General features: G+C 40.7%; 1 protein-coding gene across 3 annotated transcripts; it reads left to right on the top strand.

Annotated features, from left to right (window-relative positions):
• Positions 1-2,683: 2,683 nt before the first annotated feature.
• Positions 2,684-20,185, top strand: CPAP (centrosome assembly and centriole elongation protein). 3 transcript variants are annotated; one of them, XM_081001791.1, is made up of 17 exons: positions 2,684-2,986; positions 4,395-4,894; positions 5,386-5,509; positions 6,460-6,744; positions 8,648-8,786; positions 9,646-9,751; positions 10,722-12,297; positions 12,738-12,870; positions 14,167-14,332; positions 14,537-14,767; positions 15,801-15,900; positions 16,213-16,313; positions 16,958-17,062; positions 18,334-18,474; positions 18,559-18,643; positions 18,919-19,039; positions 19,882-20,185. In XM_081001791.1, the coding sequence occupies exons 2-17, from the start codon at positions 4,472-4,474 to the stop codon at positions 20,066-20,068; spliced, it is 4,023 nt and encodes a 1,340-aa protein (XP_080857917.1). In that variant the 5' UTR covers positions 2,684-2,986; positions 4,395-4,471; the 3' UTR covers positions 20,069-20,185. The 3 variants fall into 3 exon arrangements, with proteins under 3 accessions (XP_080857917.1, XP_080857916.1, XP_080857918.1); XM_081001790.1 differs by having other exon boundaries at positions 2,693-2,975; XM_081001792.1 differs by lacking the exon at positions 2,684-2,986 and adding an exon at positions 3,041-3,085.
• Positions 20,186-20,310: the final 125 nt, after the last annotated feature.

The following is a 20,310-nucleotide window of genomic DNA, read 5'->3' as shown; positions in this document are numbered from 1 at the left end:
AAAAGATATAAAGGAAAGTGGTTATGTAGAAAAAGATTCTAAGTTCCAAATAGATATAATAAATAATGAATATAAAATTTTGTAAAAAATGTATAAGATATTGTTGGAATGGTGTACGAAAGATGAAGAGGTTAAATCTGTAATGATACAATGGGCCAAAGATTTTGGATATAATATTCAATTTGAAGATTGGGAAAACTTGTGGAAATAAAATTTAAAATTCACTGCATGCACGGCATTGAAGGAAAACGTTATAAAAATGTTTTATAGATGGTATATTACACCGGTAAAACTTGCAAAAATGTTCAAAACATGTAATAAGTGTTGGAAATGTAAAGAAAAAGAGGGAACGTTTTATCATATGTGGTGGGAATGTAACAAAGTGAAGAGTTTCTGGGAAGTGATATACAGTGGTGCCTCGCAAGACGAAATTAATCCGTTCCGCGAGTCTCTTCGTCTTGCGGTTTTTTCGTCTTGCGAAGCACGGCTATTAGCGGCTTAGCGGCTTAGCGGCTATTAACGGCTTAGCGGCTTTAAGAAAAAGGAAACAAACTCGCAAGAACTCGCAAGACGTTTCGTCTTGCGAAGCAAGCCCATAGGGAAATTCGTCTTGCGGAACGACTCAAAAAACAGAAAACTCTTTCGTCTAGCATGTTTTTCGTCTTGCGAGGCATTCGTCTTGCGGGGCACCACTGTATAATGAATTGAAAAACCTTTGTTACCTTTGTTAAGAAACCAGAAGCTTTCCTGGCGGAAATGACGGGCAGAATCCGAGACCAGGGAGAAGAGTCGGTGGAAGAAGACTGGAAGAAATTTAAAGACTATCTACAGAAATACTGCAAAATTAATGAATGTTAGAATGATGTTGGATTGAAGTTAAGCGGTTTTTAGCAGCAATGTTATAAAGGTTTATGTAAAAATGGATTGTTAACAGGTGATAATCTAAAGTTATAATATATTAAGATAAAAGATTAAGATAAAATCAAAGAGGGAAAGGATTTGCTGAATTAACTAATTGAACTGGAATACAAAAAAAGGGAGGTGTGAGGAGGTCAGGGAAACAAGCAAATGAAAGATAAGATATGGAAAGACTGATCTGTTTTTAACTGTTTTTACTTTGTATTTTCATTTTCTCTTTTTTTCTTTTTTTTCTTTCTATTTTCTTTTATTTTTGTTATATGTTGAAACTTTAATAAATATATTAAAAAAAAAAAAAAAAAAAGAAACCAGAAGCTTTCCTTTTAGGGATTACAGGAAAAGAAATAAGAAGAAAAGACTGTAAACTCTTCCAGTATGCAGTTACAGCAGCAAGAATTTTATTGGCCCAAAAATGGAAACAAGAGGAAATACCGACGATACAAGAATGGAGAATGAAAGTGACGGACTATGCGGAACTGGATAAATTGACTGGGAAAATAAGATATGTTCGAAACCAAAAGTTCATTGAAGATTGGGGAAAATTTGTAGAATATCTGAAAAATGTATGTGATGTGCAAACAACGCTAGTGGGGTTTCAAGAAGCACTGTAAAAGTTTAAGACGTATTGTTAAAAAGAAATAGAAAGGGGAGGGAAGACAAATGGCAATACAAGGAAGGGAATGCGTATTAAAGAGTAATTACGGATGATTACCAGAGAAGCTGAAGGAAGTTCAAAAAGATTAATTTGTTAAAACTTGGATAAAATTGTATAATTGTGTTGGAAAATGAATAAAAATTTATATATATAAAAAAGGAAAATGTCGATCACTTCTCCGACCTAGGCAGTTATTTTTCCACAAGGGCCAACATTGATGCAGAAATCCAGCATCGCCTGAGCTCTGCGAGTGCTGATTTCTCCCCATTGAAGTGCAGAGTGTTTGAGGACTGGGACATTCTCAGGGAAACCAAGATGCTTGTTTACAAAGCTATTGTACTGCCAACCATACTGTATGCTTGTGAAACATGGACCACTTATAAACGCCATCTCCAACTCCTTGCAAGATTCCATCAATGGTGTCTCCGAAAATTTTTACACATCACTTGGGAAGACAGGCGAACTAATATCAGTGTACTGGAAGAAGCAAAGATCACAATGATTCTTCAACATCAACTTTGTTGGACTGGTCATGTGCGGATGCCTGATGATCGTCTTCCAAAGCAACTACTCTATTCAGAACTTAAAAATGGAAAACGTAATGCTGGTGGTCATCAAAAGAGGTTTAAAGACGGTATTAAGGCAAATCTAAAAAAATGTTGTATAAACACTGACAACTGGGAAACACTTGCCTGCGAGCGCTCCAGTTGGAGAACAGCCTTTACCAAAGGTGTCATGGACTTTAAAGACACTCGAACTCAGGCCGCAAGGGAGAAGCATGCCAAGAGGAAGCCATGCTTGGCAAATCCACACGTGATCAACTCCCGCCTGGAAATCAATGTCCCCACTGTGGAAGGACACGTGGATCCAGAATTGGCCTCCACAGTCACTTATGGGCTCATTCTTAAAATCGTGTTTATGGAAGACAAACTCGGCTACGAGTGATCACCAAAGAAGACGACTACCACTGTCATTAGCTTTACTATTTGGGGTTTTTAATGGATTGTGATCTAAACCCTTGGCGTATCTTAGTTTTGACATTTTATTTATCCTGATTACGTCTGTTTTTTCTTTAATAAATGCCTTTTAAAAGGAACCAGAATATAGGTTTCGCAAGCTGGAACCGAGGGGGCCCCGACACCGATGCGCTACTCCTCGCCTCCTCAGAGACAGAGGCCCCACCCTTTAACTGCCGCCGGTTTGGAAAGACGAGCGCAGTATTTACTAACGACGCCTATTGTAACGTCCTTTTTTTGCAGTGCTTCATGGGAAATGCAGTCGATAGCGGGCCGACTTTTCCTCAAAAGCGAGGATCGCGGCCGCCAGGAACTGCAACTCCCAACAAGCCCCGCGGCCGGCATTGTCCAGCCTGTGGCGCTGGGAGCAGGGAGGATGGCGGCAGGTTTGTAAAAGGTCTGGCGGGTGTATTCGCTGCGGAGTAGCAGCCCGATAGGAGGGCGGGGGGAGGTTGGCACTCGTGGAAGTTTAGGTTTCTTCTTACGCCGGTGTGAGGTAATTTGGGGTCTCCCCAAATATCTGCGGAAATCGTCTTACTAGATTAGTCGGTCTCCAGAGGCCGCTTTCTTTTATGAATTTTGTCTTCTGTGTATGTCTGTCCGTTGTGTTTTATTCTTCTCTATCCCTACACTCTGTATTTATGGGTTGTTGCCTTTTAATATGAGAGAGCACAGGAGGTGTTGCCGTTTGTGACCCTGGCTGAGGCTCAGCCCAGTTGTGGCTTCTCTGATATATATATATACTAAATGTTTTGTCTCTGCCTGTGTTAAGCCCAGACGCTTATTTATTTCAAAAATTATACACTTCCCACACACCCCTCTTTGCGATAACGAAAGCTGAGGTGGCTTTCAATTAAAAATCACAAATGGCAATAAAATTAGAAGCAATACCAGCTGTGAGTCCTGATTCTTAAAACTTTTTGTTTCCTGTTTAGTTTAATAATAATTTTATTATTTATCCCCTCCCCTCCCCAAAAAATCTGGCTAGGTTTCCCCAGCTGCTCTGAGTGGCTTCCAGCAGAATATAAAAACATAATAAAACGTTAAAAACATCAGATGTCTTCTAAAAGTTGTGCACTTCTTAATCTCCGTGACATCTGAAGAGAGGATGTTACTGCCAAGGCCTCTGCCTGGTTCCCTGTAACTTCGTTTCTCACATTGAGGGAACCAGCAGACCTTCAGAGGAGGACCTCAGTGTCCTGGCTAATTGATGAGGGGTGGAGACGCTCCTTCAGGTACACTGGGCCGAGGCCATTTAGGGTTTTAAAGGTCAGCACCAACACTTTGAATTGTGCTTGGAAATGTACTGGGAGCCAGTGAAGATCCTTTAGGACCAGTGTTATATAGTTATCTATGTTATACAGTTCTATTTTCTGTAATCCAATACCTGATGAGGGTTGATATTTCCAAAACCACTGAAATTGTTTCAGGAAACTTAGTTGAGAATTTTAAAGTCAAATTGAAAACTTCTTAATCTTTCTTAATGGTGGCTCTGAGTTTTTTATATGTTTTATGTGTTTAATATGTATGGATTATAAATTTTTATGGATTTAATTGTTTAAATTATGCTGGGAAAGGCTGAATGAATGAGTAGTATTAGTCTGGTTTTTTGTTAAGTTTTATTTGCTGTTATAATCTGAATTAATGTTATAATACGAATTAATGATTGCCTAGCCTGCCCCATATTTCATGTAACCAAGACTGAAGGACCAGGCTGGTTCTGTCTGGGCTCTAAGTGAACACTGTCATGCAAAGAATGATGGATTCTGTGTATCCACTTGATAAATCTTTGTTTTATTGTACAGGTACTGAAGTTGGGTATCAAAGACTTTGGCCAGCGATATAGATTAGTTAAGGTTGGACTACAACAATTATTTCCCAGATGGCCACCTCTACAGATTTGAATTGGGAAGAAAACTTGATCGCACACTGGATGTCTAATGCTCCCCGTGCTGGAGTTATATTAAATCCTTCTTTCCATAGTTTGAAAACCACTAGAGCACTCAGTATTGACGATGCCTCACCAGGTATTTCAAGTAATTCACTACACAGTTCCAGCAGCATTTCTCTAAGTGAAAACTCTCTACAGATACAGCAAGCTGTTGCATTGAGCAGTCCTTGTGGGGACAAGTTGGACATATCCAAAACACTTTCTCCAATTTCATTTGCTAAGGAGGAGCAAATGCTAATTGTTAAAGATGCACCAGGTCAGTGGGTAGCCCTGCAAAGTGATACTGAATGTGATCAGCTGGATGGTCTGGATGAAGAATGTTGCACTGATCTACTTCTTCAAAAGCTTGAGCAGGTAAAAAAAAAAGCCTCTATTTACACCTATTATTTATTCTGTCTAGAAAAAAAGCAGTATTTTTGCAAGTCAATACTGCACAATTTGTGACCCAATAAGCTGAACTTGCATACTGAACCCCATGAAACTATGATGGTGGCAGTTGTGCTATTCACTACTATATTCTAGCTCTGTTAATGAGGCAGTTTAGCTTATCCCTTGGCAGGTATATTTATGAAACAATGTTGTTTTGCTTGAGACTGGTAGGCTTTACTGATGAATTGAGGCTTGAATTTCAGTATGGTATTGCAATGCCTATTTGTCTATTTTAATTCTAGTTGTGTACTAATATGTAATTGTACAGTCCAAATGGCACTTGTTGGACTTGGGCCCTAGTGTAAATTGTGGTCACTTTAGTGTATTCTGATGTGTCTGTAAACTATTTTCTTACAAATAAAGATTAGATTAATTGCTCTAATATGCGAGTTCTAAAAATGTATTTGGCTTCTTAGCTCAAAGGACTGCAACAGCACAAGCAGGAACAGCTGAAAAGGCAACAAATGGAGCAAATTCAAAGGCTAATGGAAGAACAACAGAAACTACTTTCAATGGTCTCTGAGCAGCAAGCACATACTGGTAAGGGGACATGCTGAAATTGTCTTTACAACTGTAGCATGGTTAAAACAGACAGAAATAGATAAGATTTTTTATGCTAAAATACATAAACATTGCTTAGTCAAATAGTTATTTGGTCAGGAATTCTTGTATCAAATCAGAATTGGTACCAGGGGCTGCTTTCCATATTACAGCTTCCCAATAAGGATCTGTCCTTGCAAGTTCCTCTTGCATCTTTAAAATTAGTATTTATTGGGATGTTGCTCAAGCTCTGAGACAGACTCCATTTGGGTGCTGCTAATATTTGCAGGTCATTTTCTTTTGCTTGTATAAACTGACATGCCCAAGTTGCATTTTAAGGACAGAATGAACATTGTGGGATTTCACTGGTGCTGGGAAATCATATTGTTTAGAATAGTTTTCTTTCATCTTCAACCCACCATGTTGAGCACAGTCCATAAGCCATGTATTGTGGCCTGCCAGTGGTCTGACATCTCCTCTTGCCCCTTTTTGTGATTGCAAGCCCACATAGGCAGCAAAAACAGGAGACTTACTGAGCCCTTAGTGGGCCACTGCATAGCTGGTGATTGTGCTTAGCTCAGTGGATCACAAGATACACCAATCTGTTCTAAAAAGAGATGCAATACTCATGATAACAATATTGACTACTGACTACCAAGAAATGGAAGGTTCTAGAAGATGAAGTAAACAAACAGATGAATATACAGTGGATATTACAAAATCCTCAACCAGAAGTTTTGCAGTTGTTTCTTCTTATCCATCTTTTGCTACATGGATGGTTGGCAACTGCATGCTTAAAGCATTGCCAGGTTTCAGGCTTTCTTGATAATGGTTCTACAAATCCTGTTACTGGCAGAATACATAAAGACAGGAAAACCACACCCCTTCTGCTACTTCTCCACATAAGTAATACAGATATCCTCTGCTATGGTTTTCTGTTTAACTGTAAGGCTTTCGTGTAATGGAAGATTGCTTGAGTCAAAGATGTGATCATCCATCTCACTCACCTCCTGTGCCGTCTCTTCCACCACATCGCAATGGAGACAGTGTTTATTGGAACAGTGGGCCTTGCATTCCTTCTCCTGTTGAACAAAAGGATTCTCTTCAAAAATCCAAGAATGGCCAAATATTGAAGGGAACCATCTCTGCAGATCCTTTTTGTGAGAGAGAGGCTTTAGATTTGTCTTTCAAAATGCAGAATGAATTGAAGGTTGAAGATCAAAATGACACTTCAGGTAAAACATTCATCTAACTAAACTAATTATTAATATTGCCTGTATGAATACTAATATCAGAGGTTTTTGTAAAGGTTGCTGAGAACATTTAAATATTGAGGTCCAGAAATGTGCTTGCTGCTGCTGAGCACGTTCTTTAATTCTGGAGAGATGCTGCTTTTTCTCCAGAGTTTCAAGCAGTTCAAAGGAATCTTCCAGACCTACCACTAAATATCAGTGGTAGATCATACAGTGGAATCTCGGGTTGCGAATGTGATCCGTGCGGGAGGCACGTTCGCAACCCACAGTGCTGCGTCTGCACACGCGTGTGACGCAATTTGGCGCTTCTGCGCATGTGTGAGTGCCAAAACCTGGAAGTAACCCGTTCTGGTACTTCCAGGATCGGTGCGTCCATAACCCGAAAACGCGCAACCCGAGGTATGACTGTATTTTGCTTCTTTCTGAGCCTTTTCAAGGCATAAGGCGTATGAAATTTCTCCCCACTCCTAACTCTATAGTGCTAAGAGCTGAGGAGGAGAGGGACTTTCCCCACAGTAGCACTGGGCCTCAGAGAAGCTCAGAGCACCTTTGATGCTCATAGTGGTAACACAGAATAAGACACTGCCTGTCCTCCTTGGAGGGGGGGTGAGTATCAGTCCATTAGCAAGCAATTATTTGGTTGGCTATTAAGGACAATCAAATTTTTAAGATCACTTTAATACTACTTTTCAGCCAACTTCTGTAATAGTAGTAGTAGTAAATGCATTGGGCACAATTCATTCATGCTATGGACACAGAAGGCCCAACAGGGCTCAGCAATAACCTCACCCCAGGTTACAGGCAGTAACATGGGCTTTAAAGGGAAGTGGATTTTTTTGTAGGATAGACGTATTCTAAGCAAATACATAAAATCATTGGTAAGCATGGAGACAGAGGATATGATTAAATGTTATAGGTGTAATCAGGAAACCTAACAGGGTTCAATATAAAGTGGTGCAGTTCTTATGTTCACATCATGACCTCGGAAATATTTTAAATAGCCCTGTAAAGTAAATATTGCACATGGGGTGGGGGCTAAAGTTAGGAGAATTAATGGTATATATCAGACCATCTATTGAGTAGGAGGGTGAGCTGAGCTGAGATTTAACTTTCTGGATCATAATTGTAGCTACTGAGCTACACCAAATACCTTCATTCGGTTGGAGATAAAACACATTGTTGTTTTGCATCAGAGATCATATATATTGTCAAGAGCCAGCGGACCTTCCTATTTAAAGTGTGAAGAACTTCATTAAAAGAGCTTCTGGATTTGCAATTGTTGTAAAGATATGGCTGAAAGATAAATTGACTGGCTAGACAATGACAAAGGGACTGATTAAAATTCAGTTCCAGGTTCCTGCTGCAATTGTGACACAAGTGTATGTAGGCAGGTGTAACTTTCGGGACTGGTGCCTGAGTTTTCTTATTTTCCTCTTCATTCCCTGTGCTTTCCTTTTGTTGTGTTTGAATTGTAAGCATGTGGGCAGGCACTGTTTTTATTTTATTTCTGTGCCAAGGCATCTTACATATATACAAAAATAAAACTTTAAACTACAATATCCCTACAATACAATACAACATATATGTCTGTGTTGTTCTTATGTAAGCTACTCTAAGGTCTGCTCAACTTAGAAGTTGAGAAAAAAATCTTAAATATTAGTGAGCTAGTAAACTGGTACTTTGAGTAGAAATTGGCTAGCTGATCAGCTGCACTGCTTTTTGCAACAAATAGCTCAAGAGGCCTTCTGTGTCTTGAATAAGGACTTGATCAAACAAAGAAAAGCAAGGTTTGTAACTTGAATGAAGGGTGGGCGGGCAGGGGGCTTATCTCCTCTGGCTTCATGCCAGCTGAGTGAAATGTCAAGTTTTTCTCTTTATTTTGCAGGAGAAAATAGTCAGATTCTGGAGCAAAATCTACTCGGACATGTAGATGGTGACATTAGTTGTAAAAGCACCAGGGATGCAGAGACCTCTGAAAGCCGGACTGGAGGGAAGTGCTTGGAAACACCCAATGCTGAGGAAAGGTGAGTTTGTATGCAAAATGGCCTTGATACCCAGTGAACAACCCCCCACTTCCCAAAAAAGAAACCCAGTTGTGAAGGTAGAAAACTAGCAGTGGCAACTACCCAGTGTATTGCACAGAGTGTCATATGTACAATGACCTGAAAGCTGGACAGAAGTTGTGGGTGTATGCATGTTCTCCGAGAGTCAGGAGCACACTGCACAAGATTTCTATCCCCTTGAGACCAAGGTAGCTAACCTGGAGAAAATAAAAGAGGCCTTTGAGACATAGTTGAGGTGTCTTATTATCAGGGTCCTCTTCTGTTATGGGGAATGAGGGTCTATGGGGAAGGAGGTTGTCACTCTGAGAAAGAGGGACACGATTCCTTTTAATAATAATAATAATAATAATAGTAATAATTTATTATTTGTACCCCGCCCATCTGGCTGGGTTTCCTCAGCCACTCTGGACGGCTTCCAACAAAGATTAAAAATACATTAAAATGTCACACATTAAAAACTTCCCATTAAAAACAGGGCTGCCTTCAGATGTCTTCTAAATGTCAGGTAGTTGTTTATCTCTTTGACATCTGATGCGAGGGCGTTCCACAGGGTGGGCACCACTACTGAGAAGGCCCTCTGCCTGGTTCCCTGTAGCTTTGCTTCTCGCAGTGAGGGAACCACCAGAAGGCCCTCGGCGCTGCACCTCAGTGTCTGGACAGAACAATGGGGATGGAGACGCTCCTTCAAGTATATTGGGCCAAGGCCGTTTAGGGCTTTAAAAGTCAACACCAACACTTTGAAGGGATCCATTCCTTTGTGATGAACCAATATTCTGTATTTTATAAGACCTGACAATAAAATGTGAGTCTCTTGCAATAGACCTGTTGCTGCTAGTATTCAAGAAAGAAAACAGACATTTGAAGAGTTCCTAGAAGAACAGATACGACTAGAAGAACAACGGCTGAGCCAAAAAGGAAATAAAAAGGTTAGTAATTAGAAATGCTTCTTGCAGTGATATATAAAATGTATAACAACTGTGAGAATAAGTTCCTGCTTCACTCTCCCCGATGCTTTTAAACATCTTTATGCACCCCGTCGCCTAGCTTGTCCGGAGTTTTGGGCTGGGCTGCCATCAGTATGCTGATGACACCCAACTCTATCTGTTGATGGATGGCCATCCTGACTCGGCCCCAGACACACTGATCAGATGCTTGGAAGCTGTGGCTGGATGGTTACGTGGGAGCCGGTTGAAGTTAAATCCTTCGAAGACAGAAGTCCTCTGGCTGGGACGGGACGATATGGGATTGAGGGGGCAACTCCCATCTCTTGCGGGGGTGCAATTAGTGCCAGCACTGTCCGTTAAGAGTTTGGGTGTAATCTTCGATACCTCCCTCTCCATGGAGGCGCAGATTGCAGCTATAACAAAGGCGGCATTTTTTTATCCCCGCCAAGCTAAGCAGTTGGCTCCTTACCTCTCTCGCCCTGACCTAGCCACTGTGATCCACGCGACGGTCACCTCCAGACTGGATTATTGTAACTCGCTCTACGTGGGGCTGCCCTTGAGACTGACCCAGAAACTCCAGCGGGTGCAGAATGCCGCAGCGAGACTCCTTACGGGGTCTTCGCTGCGAGATCACCATAAACTTTAGTTTATGGTTGCCATCAATTTTGATTTTAATTAATTTTTATAATGTTTTTATAATGTTGCACTATTTTAGTGTTGTTAGCCGCCCTGAGCCCGGCTTCGGCTGGGGAGGGTGGGATATAAATAAAATTTATTATTATTATTATTGTTATTATTGTTGTTATTATTATTATTATGTTGGTTTCACTCTTGTAGGTGCAACACATGAAATTCCAGACTTCCCAAAAAGTTTTATATGAGTACTTTGATAGAGCAAGCAAAACACATAAATAGAAATATAAGAAAATGAAAAGGTCTTTTTGTTTTTTAGGATTCTGAAAGATCAACATTCCAGACACCAGTTGCAAAACGACCCTTTCTAAAACGAGGTGAAGGTTTAAGAAGGTTTGGTGGTGCAAAATCCAAAGCAGCTAATCAGAAAGAAAGCAAAGTAACTCCTCACCTTAATGCATCAGAAGTAAAAAACTCAGTTAAAGCAGACAAGCCACAGCTTCACCGGAAAACGGCCACTTCAAATAAAGAACAAAATTCTGACAATTTTGTGTCTAAAAATGGTAATCAGAATGGTAAAATGAAGAAAGCTCCAGCTCTTCCTGCTCGAAAAACAGCAGTGCTCAGAACTTGTGCTGGGAAAGCCATCCCTTCATCTACAAGACGAAATCCCAGTGAAAGGAAATCTGGACAACTGAGAGAGTTTGCCAGGTCAGAAATAAATGGTGAAAGAGAAAAGAATAAAGATAATATAATGGCACTTGCAAAGCTGGATGAAATTGGCTGTGAGTTACCCAAAGAAAAGTATGCGCAACCAGCACAAGTGACCAAACATCTTACAAATTCCTCTGAAAAAGACCTAGACCTCTCTTTTGAACTTTCTTTCCAGAAGAAATTGGAAAACTGGGATACTGAAAAGGAAAAAGAGGAAATTGAATTGGATGAATTTTTGTTTCTAGAGCAGGCTGCTGATGAAATCTCCTTTGCCAGCAATTCCTCACTTATTGTAAGGATCTTGGATCAAGGCCAGCAGATTTCTACAGGGCGCAGACTGTCTTCTACTCCCGTTAAATCAAGGCAGCAACAACAGCAGATAAATGTGCAGGACGCTACAGCTGTAGAGAACAGAAATGGAGACGCATGTGTTTCCCAACCAGCAAACAATGAGAAGGACAGAGGGATGATCACTGAATTCCAGGCATCAGAAATGCTGAAGGATCATCAAAATAAAATTGACAGTAAAATGCTTCAGGCTTTCCCCACTGAGTTTCAAGGTTTTGGTGACACTGAGTGGGACGAAGATAAATCTGGTGAAAGTAGTGATGTGACTTTGGGGTCTGAGGAGGAATTTGAGACTACCATAAAGCCTGCTGAGAGAGCTAAAAAGTTTGATTTGAGTCATAGAGGTGACAGTCCTGAATTTTCAGAGTACAAAGAAGGCACAAATAGAGATGCCTCCCTTGGCTTACTAGAAAAAAATGTTGGTAGTATCCAGTGTAGCAAGATAAACAAGGGTTCTGAATTTCAAACTGTGTGTTGTGCAAATGGAAATCAAGTTGATTTTGATGACGAAACATCGTGGACGGACTTCGACGAGAATGGGAGTCGGTGTACCCAAGTACCAAATGATGACTTGGTTATTAAAGAACCATTGTCCCCTGACTCTTCAGCTACAAATGAGGCATTTTTTCCAGATAAAAGGATAAAGAGGAAGATTGCCGTAGCAAAGAAAGGGGATGTTCTGCCCAGGCAAAGTGTGGCAGACAGTGAGGCAATTGCACCCCCCACAACAGATCTGATGCTGAAGCTCTTTCCTTCTCTGAGGCCCAAACAGAAGGTAGAGGCACAGCAAAGACATGATGCCAAACCCAATGTGTCTCAGGAAGAATTGGGAGGTAAGCAAGAGGGATAAATGAGTATTGAGCGTAATAATCAGTCCCATAAATCTTCTCAATAGCAGTAGTAATCTTCAAAGCCTATATCCCTCTGTCCTGCTTTTCAGCTTGCATTCTCAGGGTTTTAGATTCTTCAACAAATTGCCAAGCAATTTATTGGAGCCAATTTGCTTTTCAGACTGGTTTCTATTGTAATGGCTACAATTTTATGTGTTTTAAGCCCATTTATTTCATCCAGTCTTACAGCGACTCACTCATAGTTTCAGTCTGGATATGTATGCGTAAAAGCTGACCTGGAAGTCAGCAGAGTTGGCTTTAAAACTCCTATAAAGATGGCAAAGATCAGAGAGGGTGGGAAACTGGTAAAACGTTACCACACAACAGTATGGTGCATACATTGACATTTGTGCATCAAACATTGTGCACCTGTTCTTTGTCAGGAGACACGGCTCGTTCCCAGCTCTTGAGAGAGAAACTTATTGAATTGGAAGTTGAAATCGAACGGTTTAGGGAAGAAAATGCGTCCCTCACAAAACTTCGAGAAGAGCGTGAGAAGGCTTTGGAGAAGTTCAGGTAACTTAAAGAGCCTGTCTGATTTCTATCCTGTTGGTGTGAAGTTGATTTAACCTAGAGCAGGCTTGCCACTTAGGACGCACCTGCCATCTATGACAACCCATTCATTTAAAATAAATCCATCCTTTCCTGTTAAAAAGCTCAAGGCGGCTAACAATGTATAAACAATAAATGAAACCCACATTACTAGAAGCAGCAAGAAACAAAAAGATAAAAGGCAGCTACTGAAAACAAGTGCATATTCTCAAGTGATAAAAACATTTCAGTGCAGCTAATACAGTCTGGTGCAGAAGCTTAAAATGACCCCCCCCCCCCAAAAAAAACCCCTCTAATAAGCAGGAAGGAAGGTTTTGATGAAATGATGGGAAGAGTTTGCGAGGGTCTTTCACAACCTGGGTGGAGGCCACTGAAATGGTTATGAATAGTATACCTGGTTCTTCTAGGGCCCTCTTTTGGGTGCCAACTAAGTATAGTTCAGGGGAATGCACAAGAGAGCTTAAGATATTAACAGACGAGTGGGTTCATACAGGACTAGGTTGCCCTTCAGTTATCCTGGTCCCAAATCATGAAGGGCTTTAAATTCGCCACTAGCAATTGGGGCACGATACAAGTTGGAAGCCAGGGTAGTTGTTTCAATAAGAGAGTCACATACTCTGATGAACCACTGAGCTGCCATGTTTTGTACCAGTTACAGGTTTCTGGACTTTCTTAATAATGAGGCCCTATGCAGAAGACATAGTAGCCCAGCTGTACAGCATGTGTTTAAAATGGCATGCAGGACAATTTGCAAGCCAGTGGGACCCATAGAACAGGGGCAGAATAGTACCTAGAAGTACCTTCCCTTAATATTAAATCTCAAAGCACTGACATCTAGATAACAGTTGATAACAATGCAATTGACTAATTAAGCTGCAGTAATAGATGACAGAGACAATGCATCATACAGGGCTAATTAATTTAGTAGTTTGCAAACAATAAACTATGCAGCTATTTTACTGGGCAGCTGGAAATTACCTATTTTGCTAATCAAGAAATATTGTGGAGTTTCTGAAGATATGGCCTGTTGGTTTACTGGGATTTATGTAGAGAGCCAAGAAGGATGACCTAAGAAAGCGTGAGGTCTGTTACAGCAACAGTGTCTGGTGGTTGTGTTCTAGGAGAGCTTTTTAAAAAATATACTATATGGGGTGTCTTGGGGAGCTAACATTCCTAAGATACAATGTTATCAATAAAACATACAATTTTGCAAGGAGCAGCATTTTTTGCTGTTCTGAAATTATTACTGTCAATTTTCAGGAAAGAAGTTGCTGACTTCGAACAACAGAAAACCAAAGAGCTTGCTCGAATAGAAGAATTTAAAAAAGAAGAAACAAGAAAGCTGCAAAAAGAACGTAAAGTTTTTGAGAAGTATGCACAGGCAGCTAGAGCTATTCCAGATAAAAAGGAACGGGATGAAATTCAGGTATGAATGCAGGGGAAAGCCTATATGGTTACTTTGATTGGGATCAGATTTACTGGTTGTTGATTTAAGGTGGAGAATGTCCACTGAGTAATTTTATTACAGGTATTGCATTTATTACTGCAGTGTAAAGTGATTTGTCTTTTTCTTCAGTTTGTGTATTTTAACATAGCAGAAAATGACCTGCTTGCATGTTGTTTTCTCAAGGCTTTGAAGCAGCAAATGGCAACCTTGCAGGAAGATTTAAAAAGAAGAGAGACAAAATGGTCAACAACCCACATTCGTCTTAGAGACCAGATAGAGGCCTTAACGAGGGAGAATGTGCAACTACGGGAAGAGATCAAAATTATGGAACGATTTCGTTTGGATGCTTGGAAGAGAAAAGAAGCGTCTATAAACAAGAAGAAAACTGGCTGTGATAAGAAAGCAGAGTCAGCAGTAAGGTTTCTTTCCCCCTTCTATCTCTTTTCAGGCGTAAAAGTGGTAGATTAGTTAATGTGACACACTCAGACTGGGAGACCCGGGTTCAAATCCCCATTCATGAAGCTCCCACTTTCTCTGCCTAACCTATTTCCCAGGGTTGCTGTGACAATAAGAGCTGCGTGGAGGAAAAACACACCTGAAACTTGCCTGAAAAGGATGAATTAAGGAAACACAAACTGCCCAGGCACCTTAGGTTGCACAAATTTGATTTACATTTGTGTACTTGTCATTACTGAGTCTCAGGCTGATGCTTTTGAGCCATTGGTCCAGGCATAGGCAAACTCTGGCCCTCCAGATGTTTGGGACTACAGTTCCCATCATCCCTAGCTAACAGTACCAGTGGTCAGGGATGATGAGAATTGTAGTCCCAAACATCTGGAGGGCTGGAGTTTGCCTATGCCTGCATTAGTCTGTCTCTTTTGGTGGAGAGTTTTGTGTGTGCAGCTGTTAAGGTAGAATCATTAATGTGGGACTGTTGGGACAGAACTTTTCAACTTTTTTTAATTTGACAAGCTGCCTTGTCAAAAGTGGCAAAAGTGTTTGAGTGAGTATCCGGAGTCATGTGAGCACACCTTTCCTCCTCACTAGTGCTCCCCCAATCCAAATCTGCTCTGGAGGATTCCTCAACTGTTCAGGGCACATGTTGGCAGGTTGTGGGGAAAAGAGTGAGAAGTCCACTTGGGTAGGTGGCCACTGTTGGCCTTCACTCTATATTATATATTACTGAACAGCTTTCAGGCACACAGTTCCAAGTATGATTAAGCAAAAGTGCATACATGTTGTAAACAGCTTCCTACCATATTGACTTTAGTTTTATGTTGCAAATAGCTTTGTGAACTTAATTTTGAAAAGTGGTGTATAAATATGGTAAAATAATCACCTTTTACTTTTCGGGGAAAAGGTTTGTTTTCCTGAATATTATCATTGTAGCATTTTAACAAAAAAAATTCTCAATAGGCCCCTGCTTTACATTCCCCCCCCCCCCCAGCATTCTCCAGCTATATTGCAAAAAAACCAGACTCTGCCTTCAATTCCTCAAGCAGAAAAGAGCAGCAAGATGAATGGCAAAAGTGATCTGTCATCAGAAGGTAACTATATTTAGGATACAGTACCATTTCTAGTAAGCAGCAATATGACATTTTAAATGCAAGTCTGCATGTTTCATACCTTGTCATTCTGACACTTCAGCTACCTCCAACCCCCTCCCCCCCCCCCACTACTGGTATGTTTTACAGTAATTTACCCAAGAAGCAGTAATGCCACTGATAATATTTAGTGTGGGCCTTAAATTAAATAAAATATGAGGTAGCAGAAAATTAGAGAGGGATGTACCTACCTTCTCCCCATGTCCTAGGAAATATAAAATATTAGAATCATATTTTTATTCTTGATTGAAATAGGAAGACCCTGCGCAAAATTTAAACTAGCAGCTGTACCTGAAGAGAGTTGCTTGAACAATGTGGCAGTGACTTTTGAAGATTCCTCCAAAGCATTTATGGCTGTAAGTAAAGTACGAGAATGTTGGCTCCTGGTTTCATAAGGCAGCCTAGGGCCTTGGATATATATGTTTAAGCTGTGTAATAGATAACCAAAACTGACCCAAGGATGATTGCAGCATCAAGGAAGTAAGAAAACGCTAGGGAGGTTGCTATGTTAAATCTCCTCTTGCTCTTCTTGACTGTTCGTGCTGCTCCTTTGGTTGAGAAATAACCGAATTTTTATGGATTAAATTTATATTCAGTATAAAGGTATGTAAGGTTATAGATATTAAATTCTAGGGAAAACAGTGTTACATTCTAATTTAAAGAATGTAGGATACTGTAGTTGTATAATAGATTTTAGTCCCGTTTTGCTATTGGCATCTTTTCTCTGCAGAACAGGAATAGAGCATGCCTTCAGGTGTAGTATTTTGTGGGATGAGCAGTCCAGGAAATTTAGGTTTGCACGTTTAAACCATGGCAGACATGTCATTGTGGAAAGGGTCCTGTAATGGTAGTCTGAAGACCACTTCGGTAGAGTATTTCAGTTTACATGAATGAAGCTTGTCTCGTGGAGAAGTTCCCAGTTTGTCACCATCCAGTGCCCACAGTAATATGATTTGCCTCTCAAGACAAATTTATAGTTTTCCCCACCTCCCCATTTCAGAATTTACCCGGTAATGGAACTGTTGAATCGTCACCATCGCTAAGTCCCGATTCATCAGACAGTGAAGACGAAATAGAGAGTGAAGCCAATCATCCTGATGGAAAGGTAGTAAGTTGTTGTTTTTTCTAGCGCATGGGTGGGGGAACCTGTGGCTCCCCAGATGCTGCTGGACTTCCTTTGGGGCCAGCCAACATGGTCAAGTTCAATGGGAATTGTCATCAAAATCAGGAGCGCAGCAGGTTTCCCATCCCTGCTCTGAAGCGATTCCAGAAAGTAGTATCAGGAGAACATTGCTATGTAAAGGAAATGCTTGCTCTTTCTTGCCTCAGAAAGGATGACCAGTTCCATACCTGCACCACCTATGAAAGTGCAGTGCTGCTGCTATGCTTGGGAGCCTTTTTGGATCTGAACTAGATGTTTATGCCATTCTGCCTAATTTTCAGAATGGAGCCCAAAGAACGCAGGGAAAAATAGGAGGTGGTAACTATTTATGTATTTTTCATATTTATATACCACTTAACTACTATCATATCTAAGCACTGTACAAGAAATTAAAAAATCAGAAAAGGTGAAAATTAGTTAAAACTATAAAACCAGACATAAAGTCTCCTGGAATAAAAGTCTGGAAGTTCAGGGAGCTTCACCAAATTGGGCCTGCAATACGAAATGCATGGCTTCCATCTTTGCCACAGTAGACCTACTAAAACTGACTATGCCAAAGACCGCAGTGATTGGGCAGGGATTAGGCGGTCCTGTTAAGGCCCTTGTAAATAAAGACAGTCTTCTCAATACAGTTTTGCTATCTATAACAAGAGATTATCCATGTTCCTCTCAACTAAGCTTTCATGCTGAATTTAGGTCCAGGCCCTATTATGCAGAGGAAACCAAATTGCCTACTTTTATACAGTCTTGCAGCTGTTTCCCATGCATTTGCCTAATACTCAAGGTCAGTTCATGCTCAGCTACAGTTAATGGTTATACCCCACAGCAAATGTGGGAATGAACTTCAGGCTTGTATGATCTTTCTCAGTGCACAGAGAAACGCTTGTGCTTATGTGAAGGCCTGAGAGTGATCTGCCTACAAAAAGGGGGTGGGATTGTTCTTTTGAGTGATGTGGCCCACTCATGTAAGCCCGCAATTAAATAAATAAGAAAAACCCTACATCAATTTCTGGCCTTCTGGATTTGTGAAGCATGCTCCATACTCTTGAATCTCTAAGGGCACCATATTTAGAATTGGGAGGGATACTATCCCTTATTATCAAATAAGCTCTGTTTGGGTTTGTTTTTGGCCTCTTCCCCTTTCTTATTCTCTGCTCGGCTTAGCCTGTAGAAGTTCACAGTCACGATATATGCTTTTATTTCACTTCTTTCAGGTTGAAAAGATTTTAAAAAATGGATCCCACCTGATTATTTTCCCCAATGGCACACGGAAAGAAGTGAGCTGTGATGGGAAGACTACAACTGTAACCTTCTTTAATGGGGATGTAAAGCAAGTTCTGGATGATCGGAGAGTGGTATGTATCCAGTAAGAAGTATGTGCCATTCAGATATCGACAGAAGGTTCTATTAATGCTAAATTTGTTAACTCTTCTCAACAGATATACTATTATGCAGATGCCAAGACTACGCACACCACCTACCCCACAGGCTTAGAGGTCCTACATTTCTCAAATGGACAAATAGGTAAACAGAGACCTGGCTGTCTTGCTTGTAGCCGTTTAGGGAAGTTTTTAATATTTAATGCTGTATTGTTTTTAACACTTGATTGGGAACCGCCCAGAGTGGCTGGGGAAACTCAGCCAGATGGGTGGGGTATAAATAATAAATTAATAATATTATTTTATTATTGTACTGCTCTATAAATTGCTGTGTATTGATGGCACACCATTAAATTGCAAGAACTACTTACAAGGCGTATGAGTATTCTGACATGAGGTATGCTCATTCATTCCTTGCAGAAAAGCATTTTCCAGATGGAAGGAAAGAGATTGTATTCCCTGATCAAACCATTAAGAATGTGTACACGGATGGGCGAGAAATGACCATTTTCCCTGATGGCACCATTGTCCGCACACAGCAGTAAGATTTATTTTCATAAAACTATTTTAAGTGTTAAGTTTGGACTGCATTTACTGCAGCCATATAGAAAAAGTAAAGGTACCCCTGACCATTAGGTCCAGTCGCAGACGACTCTGGGGTTGCAGCGCTCATCTCGCTCTATAGGCTGAGGGAGCCGGCGTTTGTCCACAGCTTCTAGGTCATGTGGCCAGCAGGACTAAGCAGCTTCTGGAGAACCAGGGCAGCACACAGAAATGGCGGTTACCTTCCCGCCGGAGCGGTACCTATTTATCTACTTGCACTTGATGTGCTTTTGAACTGCTAGGTTGGCAGGAGCTGGGACCGAGCAACGGGAGCTCACCCTGTCGTGGGGATTCAAACCGCTGACCTGATCGGCAAGCCCTAGGCTCTGTGGTTTAGACCATACAGAAAAAGTAGTGACACACATTAAGAATGCCTTTTGAGGAAACAAGACTGTGGAGGAAGAGAAAGGCTGTCAAGAACAAAATCCTCAGTGTTAACTGTGCTATGACAGTCTTTATGGTACCCTTATCCAGTCTGGCCAGCTTCAGGAATACAAGGTGGGTGCCAGAGAACATGAAGCTGCTGGGCAGATGTCAAGATGATGATCTCAGCAATTTAAGAATACTTCCTGTGTAGGCTAAGATTTGTTGTGCGGAAAGTACACATTGGGAAGAACCCAAATGATATGAGGCAGAGATGCTTCTTAAAGTTACGTTTTAGGTAGGCAGGCTGTAGTAGGTATGGCAGTTAGAACAATTAGCTGCATTCTTAATTGTACCTCCCAGCAGAATTTAGCTATAACATTACATTGGTTTTAAAGGTTGCCTTTCTATTTTAAGGGATGGAAGTAAGGTTATCGAGTTCAGTAATGGCCAGCAGGAAGTGCATACAGCCCATTTCAAGAGACGGGAGTATCCAGACGGTACCGTTAAGACAATGTATGCCGATGGACGCCAAGAAACGCAGTATGCTTCGGGTCGAGTTAGAGTTAAGGATGGTGAGATTATTGTGGACACCATCCTCTAAAAGTTCATATTTTGTTCAGGTCTTAATATTTATCCATGTTTTCTCTTCTCAGAAAATGTTTGTAAAGGTTGTACATAGTAAAAATGTTTTGACAATAAACGTGTTTTTAAAGATTAAGGCTATTCCTACTCACACAAGTCCTAATATGTAAATAGCAATACATTTCAAATATGACACTTAAACTTTGTTTCTTATTTTCGGATAACAACTTGTTGCCAAAGCAGGTTATAACCATTTTGAAG

This window comes from Podarcis pityusensis, assembly GCF_964106645.2.
Source record: "Podarcis pityusensis genome assembly, chromosome: 4".
Lineage (NCBI taxonomy): Eukaryota > Metazoa > Chordata > Lepidosauria > Squamata > Lacertidae > Podarcis > Podarcis pityusensis.
Note: the sequence above shows the minus strand (reverse complement) of the source record. Positions and strands in the feature narration are given on the sequence as shown.